This window comes from Bactrocera neohumeralis, chromosome 5 (assembly GCF_024586455.1).
Source record: "Bactrocera neohumeralis isolate Rockhampton chromosome 5, APGP_CSIRO_Bneo_wtdbg2-racon-allhic-juicebox.fasta_v2, whole genome shotgun sequence".
Taxonomy (NCBI): Eukaryota; Metazoa; Arthropoda; class Insecta; order Diptera; family Tephritidae; genus Bactrocera; species Bactrocera neohumeralis.
The window spans coordinates 67,722,173-67,734,991 of record NC_065922.1 but is presented as its reverse complement, the minus strand read 5'-3'; the positions used below and the strand labels follow the sequence as shown (position 1 = coordinate 67,734,991).

Genomic DNA, 12,819 nt, shown 5'->3' with positions numbered 1-12,819 from the left:
GAAGAAGTTCAAATAGCAAAGATTACCCGTCTGAAAAATAAAAAGGAGCGGCGGGTCGAATTTGATGAATTGCCGGCCCAGCTATTCAAATACAATACAAATCGAAATAGAGAAGGTAAATCAATCTACAGTTAGAGTGTACAGCTGCTGGTGTACGCCGATGACTTCGGTATCATTGACCATAACAAACGCGCCGTTAGTTCTGCTTTCTCCAGACTGGATAACATTATCCTGACATTAAACAATCAGTCACTTCACTAGCGACTTGGCTTCCACGTCACTGCTGACAGTCATAACTTCGAAGTCGTAGCTAATTTTGTCTATCTTGGAACCAGTATTAACACCAACCAGAATGTCAGCCTCGAAATCCAATGCAGAATAACTCTTGCCATTTGGTGCTACTTCGGACTGAGTAGGCAATTGAGATGTAAAGTCCACTCACGACGAACAAAGACCAAACTCTATAAGTCCCGGCATTATTCCCGACCTGCTATATGGTGCAGAGGCATTGGCGATGACTACAACTGATTAGTCGGCGTTACGAGTTTTCGAGAAAAAGGTCTGCAGAAGATTTATGGTCCTCTGCGCATTGGCAACGGCGAGTACGGCAGTCGATGAAACGATGAGCTGGGTGAGATGTAAGATGACATTGACAGAGTTCAGCGAATTAAGAGACAGCTAAGCTGGCTAGTTCATGTCGTCCAGGTGGAGGAAAACACTTCAGCTCTGAGAGTATTCGACGGGAAGCAGAGGAAGAGGAAGGCTTCCACTTCGTTGGAAAGACCAGGTGGAGAAGAACCTGGCGACACTTGCAATTTACCATTAACGCCAGACAGTGAAAAGAAAGAACGACTTGCGCGCTGTGGTGAACTCGGCTATAACAATAAATAAATAAAAATAAGAATAAAAGCCTGAGCTTCTAGCGATCATTACACAAATTTTGTGGTGTGGTTTACATAGCTGTTCTAGAATTTTTGAATAAAATTTGGCAACTAAAATATTAAAGTCAAAATATTGAGTTTTTCATTTTTCTTTGTATTAATTGGAAAAAAAATAATGTACTGCTCTAGAAAACACCCTTTATATATACAATTATACAACTCAAATGTTAAATATAATGTGAATTATGGCATTTAGGCATGAAATAATTATTTCACACCACACAACATCAAATTCCTTGAATAAAAGCGGTTTTTATTAAAAAGAAAATTACAAACGAATTCTCTGAAAGCGATTGATAAACAATTTGCGCCTATACAATAACAATAAACACACTTGTTTGTTGCAATAAAGCGCAGAAAAGTACCGCTAGGTTATGTGCCACTAGAGCTTAAATGAAATTAGTACTATTTTAAACGTTTTTGTGCACGAATGTTAAGCGAGCGGTAGAAGAAATAAAAATTAAATTAAAGAAATTAATAACAAAATTCTTAAATTAAAAAATTAAAATATATACATAAAAAAATAATCGGAAAGAATTTAAAGATGACGCGAGTCCAGTTATATACAGCGACAATTCGTGCATTGTTTTTATTTGCACTACACTGTCGTTTGGCACACGCCGTTATCACATACCAACAATGCGCTGATATGCATACGCAGACGTTGTGTGTTTGTAATCACGTCTTGGATGCAACCATGCGAATTGTATGCGCACTAAGTGCAACCATTGATAACAAAAGCAACAACAACAACAACCAGAGCGCTACTACACTAACAATACATATACACAGAAGCGAACAGGTGCGCGTATACTGTCACGGCTACGAGAACGGCAGCGCCGAAAGTGAGCGCTTATTCGAGATGCTACCGTCACTGCCCATCGGTCCGGATTTAATGCTATTATTGGTCAGCGGTTGCAATAACACCGATGTCATTTTGCGACGCTTCAATATACGTCATGTCAGATTGCTGGAGCTAAGCGCTGATACAACAATGACAAGCGCAAAGCTAACGCGTCAACAAATACCCAAAGCGCTGCTGGTGGATAGTTTGACGCTCACTGCCTACACACAACTAGCAGCAGATCTGTTCGCTGATTATAAGCAATTGCGATTTCTCGAAATACAAACAACACAACTGGATTTGCCATTGACTATTTTCCAGCCGCTCACAAATTTGATTGGGCTTACGCTGAAAGCGCGCATCAAACAGAAAGCGCCACTACAGCTGTTGCGCGCGCAAAGCCGTTTGTTAAATACCGTGCTAAGCGATGGCGCGCTACAGAGTCTGGCGACAGCAAATTTTAGCCACTTAACACAATTGCAATCGCTGCATTTGCCGCGCAATAAGCTCAGCTATGTGCCAGCACACGCACTTGCACCGCTCACCGAATTGCTGCGCATTAATTTGAGCGAGAATCGTTTACGCGCGCTAAATGCTACAATGTTCGCGCAACAGCTGAAGCTTGTTGCAATCGATTTGAGCGATAATGAATTGCAGACGCTGCCAATGGATTTGTTTACGCGCACGCAGCGCTTGCAAGAGCTACGCCTGTCGCATAATCAGCTGAAGCAAATACCCAACACGTTGTTCGCGCCGCTAAACTATCTAAAGGTATTATATTTAAATAATAATCAACTAAGCAGCTTGCAGCCAGATACTTTCGCCCACAATGATGAGCTACAGAAACTACATTTGCAATACAATCGACTTGAAATAGCCGCGCCGGCGATGTGCACAATCTTTGCGACATTAAAAAATGTAGCTGAATTGTTTTTAAGCAATAACCAGCTAACACAGATCTGCGAGCAGCCAAGCGGCAAGAACAAGGGGCATATTGATATGTCACACAATCAAATTGAGATGTTGCGCGCGCCTGGTTTGGTCGCGCTTGCCTGCAACTGGGCGCGCGTAGATCTGTCATACAACGCGCTGCAAAGTATTTTATTACCTACGCGCCTTCATAGCAACAAGTCGTTAGCGGCGCTTAAGTGTCACAGCACGCTGGCGCTAAATTATAACGCGCTGCACTGCGACTGCCATTTGTTGAACTTTGTGCTGGCGAAACAAGCGGGCTTTCTGAGCGCGCTAACGCAACTGAATACATCCAACCTGTACTGTGGTACGCCAACACAGCTGCGTGCGCGTCCAATTGACACATTGCAGGCTGAAGAGCTTTTGTGTCCAGTCGCCGCGCAGTATTGTCCCAGTAAGTGTCGTTGCTGGGCGCGCACTTATGACGCAACGCTTATTGTCAACTGTACACAAGCGCGCCTGCAAACAGTGCCCACACTGTCCACTGTCTTGAATACAACGCTTACGGCCATCGAGCTGCACTTAACAGACAATATTATCAGCACGCTGCCAATAAATTCAACTGTCGGTTATGCGCTTGTAACACGCTTATATATTGCAGGTAATCGGCTGCGCGTCATTGAAGCGTCGCAACTGCCCGCGCAGTTGAAAAGCCTCGATGTGCGCCACAATAACTTAACACAACTCAGCAACAGTTTTTATACGCTACTTAATGCAAGCGCAATATTAAGTGAGATTTATTTGTCGCATAATAATTGGTCATGCGATTGCGACGCCGAGCAGCTGCTCATCACGGCGAAGGTACATCATAAACGCATAAGCGATCTGGATGAGCTCACGTGCGCGGATGCGCGCTATGCCAAAATACTAGAGCTTGCTTTCAACGATATCTGCCCAACAGATATGAGTCTGCTATTCGTGAGCATAAGTTTATTAGTGGCCGCTCTAACGCTGGCTGTCGTCAGCGCGCTTTATTTCAGATATCAACTTGAGTTCAAAGTCTGGCTGTACGCGCACAACGCTTGCCTTTGGTGCGTAACAGAGCATGAATTGGATAAGGACAAACCATTTGACGCGTTCATCTCATATTCTCACAAAGATGAGCATTTCGTCGTGCATGAGCTATTGCCGGGCTTAGAACAGGGCGACTTACCGTTTCGTGTGTGCACACATGAGCGTAATTGGCTTGCCGGCGCTTATATACCGGAGCAAATAATCGAATCGGTTGAGCAATCGCGTCGCACCATAATTGTATTATCGCAACATTTTATTGAGTCGCCATGGGCGCGCATGGAATTTCGCACAGCACATCAAAGCGCTTTGAACGAGCGTCGTACACGCATAATTATTATTATGTATGGTGAGGTTACGCATATGGACGCGCTGGATACAGAGCTGCAAGCTTATTTGAAAATGAACACCTACTTGAAGTGGAATGATCCGTGGTTCTGGCGCAAATTGCGTTACGCCATGCCGTTCAAGCGTCGCTGTGCGCTTGATGAGACGCATGCGCCACGCTTTGTTTATAGCGCTATGGAATTAAAAGAGTTGGATAGACGTGCGCGCGCTGCAAGAAAAGTTTGAATTCCTTTGAATATATACTTAGATACTACACTAATAGCGTATTTTATGTAAATATAATATATTTGAATATAATATATGTGAATATAATATATTGGTTATTTAATGTATTTCGTTTTATTAATATATATAACTGAACTTCTTTTCTCTCTCTGACTAGGATTCGACCTGCTCTTATTTCTTTGCGTGCCATTAGCTGATGTTAACTCATTATCTATATTCTCTTTACGTTCCAACTCTCCTCTCCTGCTCTCACAGCGAAGGATCTAATTTGCAACTAACTGATCTTATCTTATCACTTTATCGTCCATATAGTAACTGTTTATTCTGACAAGTGACCGGCGCGGCCGAGAGTCGAAAATTTCGAACACTTTTAGAGCAATTAGAGCCATATATCAACAATAACTTCCTCGTCCTCTGTTTCCCCCGACAGGTACTGCGTCGAATACTCTCAGAAACGACGCGCAAAGAACCATAAATCTTCCACAGAACCTTCACTCGAAAACTCGTAACGCCGACACATCAGATGTTGTCATCGTCTATGCCTCTGCACCATATATCAAAACGGGAGTAATGAGTGACTTATAGAGTTTGGTCTTTGTTTTCGAGAGTTTCGACTTTACTTCTCAATTGCCTACTTAGGCCGAAGTAGCAGCTGTTAGCAAGAGTTATTCTGCGTTGGATTTCGAGGCTGATGTTGTTGCTGGTGTTAATGCTGTTTCCAAGATAGACGAAATTATCTACGACTTCGAAGTCAACAGTGACGTGGAAGACAAGTCACTAGTGCGACGACTGTTGGTTTGATGACAGGCGATATTTCGTCTTGCCCTCATTCACTACCAGACCCATTTGCTTTGCTTCTTTATCCAGTCTGGAGAAAACAGAACTAACGGCGCGATTGTAATGGCCAATGTTATCGATGTCATCGGTGTACGCCAGCAGTTATACACTCTTTTAGAAGATTGTACCTTCTCTATTTAGAGCTGCAGCTCGAATAAGTTTCTCCAGGAATAGATTGACGAAGTCGCACGATTGGAAATCTTCTTCTTTACAAGCGTAGATACTGCTTACGCGATTATAGCCAAGTTAACAACAGCGCGCCAATTGGATATTCCAAGCGAAGCCAGGTCCTTCTCTACCTGGTCCTTCCAACGGAGTGGAGTTCTTCCTCTCCCTCTGGTTCAGGGTACTTTCAGAGCTGGAGTGTTTTCGTCCATTCGGACAACATGACATAGCCAGCGTAGCCGCTGTCTTTTAATTCGCTGAACACATGACTCCATCCTCCACGATAAGAAATCACCTTGTTTAAAACTTCGTTTGGTATCGAACGGCTCGGCGAGGTCTTTCCCCTCCCAAATGTAAAAAATTGAGAAGTTGATCCAGCAAGTAGTTTCGGAGATAAGAGGGTATGATCGGCTTGAAATTTTCACGATTTTTAGCCACTCTGTAGTGTAAATTTTTTCTATTTTTTTGGTCAAAAATCAATTTCGATCATTATCATAGTGATTATAATAAAAATAAAAAAAAACTTAAAATCCACCACTGTGCACCTCAAAGTGTTGCAAAAGCAGTCGATCTGCCGTTTCTGTTGGCGCACAGCAAGTAGCTGACACTGTATTTGTCTCGTTCGCACCTGGGGCAAGACTTCAAATCACTTTGCCACAAATTACCTGTTTTTAGCCACAAGCGTTCATACAGGTATGTATATACATATGCACATCTGTATGTAAGTAAATCAGCTGTATTATTTGTCATTGTTAGTGCTGTGTTGCACATTTGCCTGTTTTTTTGCTGCTTGCTTTTGGCTTTGACTGGAAAATGTGCAATACAGCTTTGAATTGGCGGCGAATTTGGGTCAAACGCTTGCTTTGCCACTCTGAAAGCCTGCTTTAGCGTCTAGGGCAAGTTCCTAGAATGGTTCGTTTGTTCGTTGCGCATTCGTTTCAATCGTATTTCGCTCATTTGCTCGTGGATGTGTGTATGTGTTTCTCGGCTCATCACAGCTGGCCAATTTATTTATCAATGCACCGAGCACGAGTGGAGTTTATGTGTTTTTCGGAGTTTTTACTTCGTTTTTACTGTTAAAAATAACTGTTAATAAAGCCTAATTATTTTTTGGGCTAAAGTACATTTAATGGGTCTGAAAACAGTATTGCAACGGTAGAATGGAAAATAGAAGCGTTTGGGTGTGTCAGAGTAAAAATTTCTGATAACTGTGTACGTACCATAATTTCGGATTCCGGCCTAACAGACCCTCGTGAAAGAGGCATTCCCAAAGCCTAGGTCAATAGCCGTCATGTCAATATAATTTTTTTTCTACACTCAAATATGTTTCAAGAAGCCAGAAAAAAGAAAATGCCTTTTTCTTACTTCCAGAATAAATTCTAACAATTAGGCTCTAGCCTGCCTTCTTCAATCTTGGAAAAAATAATTCAAGCTGCAGAATTAAATAGAGGAGGTACCATCTTCTAGAAGAGTGTACAGCTGATGGCATACGCCGATAATATTGATATCATTGGCTTCAACAACCGCGCCGTTAGTTCTGCTTTCTCCAAATTGGATAAAAAAGCGAATGAAATGGGTCTGCTAGTGAAATTTCTCCTGACATCTAACAAACAGTCATCACAGTCTTGTCTTGGATCCCACGTCACTGTTGACAGTCATAAAGTCGACTAAGTGTTAAAAGAATAAACCAGAGGTGGTTAGTTTTGCTCCCAGCGCCTTCATTACCACAGATTTTATTCATCAAAACTTTCAAGAGAATACAGAAAAATAATCATATTTTATTATATACATATGTACATATGTACTATAACTATTTATATATCGTTTCTCTTCTACAAGTTTCTTTGGGCTTTAGATCTAAGAGAAATAACCCAACTAGCACTGGTGCTTGGTGTCAAAATATTGTGTCATGAGGGAATAAGGTGTATGTGATGGACCAGGTACCTACTATTAATTCAGCCATTCGACGAAGCAGTAGATGCTGGGATCTACCAAAAGGTCTAAAACTGTTAAACCAATGCGACTATGCACCAGCTTTCAAACTAATTTAATGGTAAAACGCCTCGACCTAACTAAAATAATACGCTTTTCTGACCAACTGGTCCAAAAAGGCAACGAAATCTCCCTTTCATCAATTTTCTAGACAGTGAGTGGGTTCATATAATTAGTCCCAAGCATAAACAAATCGCAGATTCAAATTTGTTCCTCTCCTTTCTTCATCCCCAACAACAACAGCAGGTCTGTCGCTGTTGCCGACTACGGAAATCGGCAGTGTTGCATAGCGGCCGCAGTATGCGACGCCGGCAGGCACTCAACAAGCGGCGTACACCGGCGCTACTTTTTCATAATTTCGCGCGTAAAATCCACCCGAAGCTGACAGGCGACCAGCGCGCCTAGCAAGCAAAATGGTAGTTGTGCAAAGCGCGCCAAATCATATGATTGGCCCAACACAGTTTCTGCTGGTTAACTACGGTAATAGCATAGCATAGCAATAGTGGTTGTTCTGTTGCTGTCGTTTATATGTCGCGTTCAACGAACACACCCCCTTACGATGAGCGCGCGTGGCGAACACAACTGACGAGTGTGCACGTTACCTCACACACAAGGGCATGTGTGTGTCGCGCCACACAGCGTGATTGTTGGCCGCCGGCATGTTAGCGACAGTGACGCTGTATATCAGCACTTCAGCAGACCACCTGGTTGGTCTGCCAGTCAACCGACGTGCCCAAACGCCTGCCTGCTCACAAGAGCGGCGCGTCGTGACTGGCGAACGCGAAAACATCGCGTCATGTGAGTCACTAAATGAATAGGCGCACAAACTGGCACAGCTAGCCGACGTGGCGTATATAAAAACCGACGCTAAGCGGTCATCACATAAGTGCGAGCGAGCGCAATAGTTGTTGAGTCGGAAATGTGCCCATTCGTACATGATGGCGTCGACAACGTGAGCGGCCGCCACCAGCGTTGTTACGTTGCGCCATAGCGCCTGCAAGCAGCCAGTCAGCTGTTGTGCACAACATAGCAGCGTTGTTATAGCATAACATAGAGTTTCGGATGCTAGCTAATGCGGTTTTTTATTTGCGAATTTCGGCTTGTTGCTGCGGCTGCCAGCCAAGTAAACACGCGTTGCTGCCGTTGACGGTGGTCGTACACGTTGGCGTTGCGTTATTTCCAGTATCGTCGTCGTCAATGCTTCTTCTTCAACGGTCAGTGCTGACTAGAAATCGCGTCATGTGAGTCACTAACGTCACAGGGCGCCAGTAACAGGCAGCTAGCGTGCGTTCACTGTTGGAGAATAACCATAATTTGCGGATGCTCTATCATAGCTGTACGCACATATACATATGTATGTGGGTTGCAAAAAAGGTGGCAAATACGTGGTGAGTCCATGAGTAGTCGCAAGGTACTCGTAGCTGAAAGCCGTTATTGATATTCCTATAAGGAACAAATTGTTCCTGGTCATCTCTTCCGCTGGGTTTTAGGTTATGCAACCAATCAATCTCCTATAATTCCTAAAAACATTAGTTTGGGTTTAATTAATATTGGATATATCGCGGGGACAACTTGTTTTCTAGCGAATTTATCGCAGTTCTTATGTATGTATGTATGTACATATATATGTATCTATGTTTTTTATACATACATACATATATGCATATTTCTGTTTCTACAAAATCGTGTATGAAGTATGAGAGTATGCAGTGGTCCCTTCCAATAAACATTTGTTAACAGTACAAAAGCCAGTACACGCTTTCTATGCGGCTGATGCGCTGATCACTCACATGACGAGTTTCGGTTAGCACTAGCGATACCGATTGATTAAACTAGTTCAGAGTAATTCACCATAAAACTCCGATAATATGCTTTTTAAATACTTAAAATTTCAATCGGCACACACTCAAGATTAAATGAGCGCTGGAAAGTGCGGAAATCCGATTACAATATTAGTATTAAGAATGCATAATGGACAGATATGAAGACTTTTGGGCCGCTTTTACTGATTACTGGGTACTTTGAATATATTTCGTGAAAATTTATGCACCTCACTCGTTCATAAAAATTTCTAACTCATGCAAATCATTGCCCTCGGTCCTCCACTGCTTCTTCTTCCACTCTGCCGCTACTTGTTCGCGTCATTGTGATTGGTTTTATCGGTATAGTATCGGTTAGCGCTAGCTGAAAGTCGTCATGTGAGTGATTAGGGCAGCAGCCGTTTAGAAACTGTCACTGAATTGAGTTAATTTTGAAAGCTGCTCGTTGGAAGTGGTACGCAACACACACACACGAACACGTCGCTACGTTTACATTTTTTGTCAGCTGTGGTGCGCCATTTGCTGCGGTGTTAGCGGTTGAATAGAAATCGCGTCATTTGAGTCACTAGCGCAACGGGCGCGCAGAGACGGCGGCTGGCATTTTTATGCTTACGTGCATTCGAGTAAACCGCCGTTAAGAAGAGAAATTATTTTGAGTACATTATGTTTATAGAATTCGAATGTGTAGCAAGTTATTCCAAGAGGTACATTAATAATTCCAATTGGAATGCCCACAAATGCTTATATACATATGTATGCATGAATACCAACAGCTATAACAGCTGATTTGGTACTGCTGGTGAACGTTGCATTCTTATTATTGAAATAAAAAAGCTTTTTGGCAGACCCGAAAATGAAGTCTTCCTGCTTTACTAATAACAATTAAGACAGCACTTTGCAAACTAAAGCACAAAAAGTGTCTACATATTTTACATAAATAGAATTGAGACAAAAATTTGTTAGTAAATTTTAATTAAATTAATTAAATTTGAATTAAATTAATGTTTCGCGCAATGAACTCGTTGTTCTCTAGACACCTGAATGTGCAAGAGCTTACTGCGGAAAGCTTTCCTGTTAATTTAACTGCACAAGCAGCCGGACACATTGCATACAAACAGAAAAGAAACAAAAGGAAAGTGTTTACCGAGAGAGATGAAGCATTTATTGTTCGGGAAGCTAAGAAAAATCCTCATCTCAGTGCTCCAAAACTGACCGATATACTTACATAGTTCGAAACCAACTACTTAAATATCCATGTGAACTCCGCAACAGTAAGAAGAGTCCTCAGCAGCACGGTTTTAATGGGCGGATGCCTCGAAACAAACCATTTATTAGCCAGAAAAACCGATAGAAGCGTCTGGAGTTTGCGAAGAAGTATGTACATAAGTATGTATGTATGTCTTATAAGCTATTAATATTTTTTTTTAACACTTTCGAGGATTGGAAAAGCGTTGACACAAGTCTATTGGGGCCAAAAGGGATTACTTCGAAGGAGACGACAAGTAGGTTTGGAAGCATAAATTAAGAATTTTAAAATTAGGGACAAATTCTTATTATTTTTGGCTCATGTAGTATAATAGATGTACAAGCTACTCTGTATAATGAGAGCAAGTGAAGCGCGTTATTCGCCTAACAAGCGACTTAATGTTTAACAAGTTGCAACGAATGTACACCTGTATGTATGTGTATGTGGCACAGAATCCACCCCTAACCCATCCACACACCGTGCGACAGTTGTGATTTGCATTTCTCTCCCATGCACCTTGCACAAACACCTGCCGCTCATGGCGAGAGCAGTGCGCTAACCAACACCAACGCAGACTATTACAGCAGCGAAGACTAAAAATTAAAGGATGCTTAAAAAATTCTAATGTAACCTATACGTATTTATACAAGCTTACACCACCCTCTGGACGCCCATTTTTTCATAATCTCAGGGTTGAAAGAAATTTAGATTTTTCTTGTTGCGCTCGATAAGAATTTCACAACACTGCCTGCGGCAGGACTTTTGCTGTTCGCCTCATCTTCAACTGCCCGCAAAGCTGTGCCACCGAGTTGGCGTCGCCAAATGGTAGCAATCACCAGCGCCACTGCGAGTCAGTCAAGCTAACCAGCTAACCAGTGAGCCAACAAACAACAAGTGCCAACCGAATGAACGGCCACACATATGGCCATAGCCGGAATTGTCTTGCTGTATCGCTGGCACATGTGTGGGCCGGCATAGTCGATGCCAATCGAAAATCGCTGACGTGCGCATGCCATACAACACATACACAAACACACAGCAGAGCAACCAAGCACATTGCTTTGCTTCTTGTGTATTTTGGCCCAGAGCGCCAGGCAACAACGGTGTGCAACGCAACTGGCACAGTGGCGAGCAAACGATACCGTTAACACTTTCGTTTTCTTGTTCCTACCACTGGCTGGCCGCTAAATAGGCGTTCAGAAGCGCGTAACACGCCAGAAGCGTTGGCGACGAAGCGCTAAAAACAGTTGATGTTGCCGTCGCTGTAATTGACGTATCAAATGTGACAATCAGCTGTTGTATAGCGTGTATGCATGCACTGGTTGCCAGCGGCTGTCAAGCATGGGACAATGTGCGCCATGTATGTATATACTACGCTTGCCTAGCGCTGACAGACGGTACCACAGTTTGTCGCTCGAGTTTGCAGATGCGGCAGCCAACAACAACGACTTTGCCCTCGCTTACACGACAATGCGCAATGGCAATGTCCTTGTATGAAAAACGGTTTTGGGCAACAGGCGAACAGCAAACGCAGCACAGCGCCGCTGAGTGAAAACATACAAGACTTCGTGCGCTGCAGTGCAAATAAAACGCGCGCAATTTGTCAGTTGCGTTTGTTGACCGCGTGCACGAGCGCGACAGCTATATAGTGCGGTTATGCTATTTCGGCGCACTCTCGCAACCAGACGCTGGCAATGGCTTCCGCAAACTATACATTTTCACATTCACAGCACACAACTGGTTTTGTGTTTACATATTCGTTCGTATTTAGTTGCGCTGCGTTGCTCTTTCGCACATTTCATTATCTCCCATCACATAACCTCACAATATTTTGGCGGGCGTTGCTCTGTGATTCTGCAAACAGCAAACGGTCACATTGCATATGCAACAACAAATTGCTGTTATGTGAAAAGGGGAAGTATATTGAAATGTTACAATAACAAAGCAGCTACTGGCGCTTACTGTTTTCCTGCTGAAAAATCGACTGACTAGGCCCCTGAATTCGTGTGTCATGAGCGACAACAACAAAACGGTAGAGTCTTGTATCGTCGGCCATACACAGTGGCTCGTTTGCTTTAAAAACAGCTGTTTGTGGCAATCGACAGCTACACTGTTAGACAAAAGTTTTCGTTTCATGAGCTCCACGTTCTTTTAGACAGAGCGAGGACGTACATACATATGTATGTACATATATTATTTTTTATACCCCGAAGAGCGTAGTTTGCCATGAAATTTGGAAACATCAGAGACCCTATAAAATATATGCCATATAAAAAGATCAGCATGATGAGCTATGTTGATTTAGCCAATTCCGTCCGACTCTCTGTAAATACGCGAATTAGGTTCTCAGTTTCTGACATGTCAACCTCTATGTGTTCCTTATGCTGACGTTTTCAACATTTCCAACTAAAAATTTTG

General features: G+C 42.8%; 1 protein-coding gene across 1 annotated transcript; it reads left to right on the top strand.

Annotated features, from left to right (window-relative positions):
- Positions 1 to 1,378: 1,378 nt before the first annotated feature.
- Positions 1,379 to 4,372, top strand: LOC126759242 (protein toll-like). Its single transcript, XM_050473964.1, has one exon. The coding sequence runs from the start codon at positions 1,486 to 1,488 to the stop codon at positions 4,339 to 4,341; it is 2,856 nt and encodes a 951-aa protein (XP_050329921.1). The 5' UTR covers positions 1,379 to 1,485; the 3' UTR covers positions 4,342 to 4,372.
- Positions 4,373 to 12,819: the final 8,447 nt, after the last annotated feature.

Coding starts and splice junctions, on each gene's coding strand:
- LOC126759242 (XM_050473964.1), top strand. CDS start 1,486: ATGACGCGAGTCCAGTTATATACAGCGACAATTCGTGCATTGTTTTTA.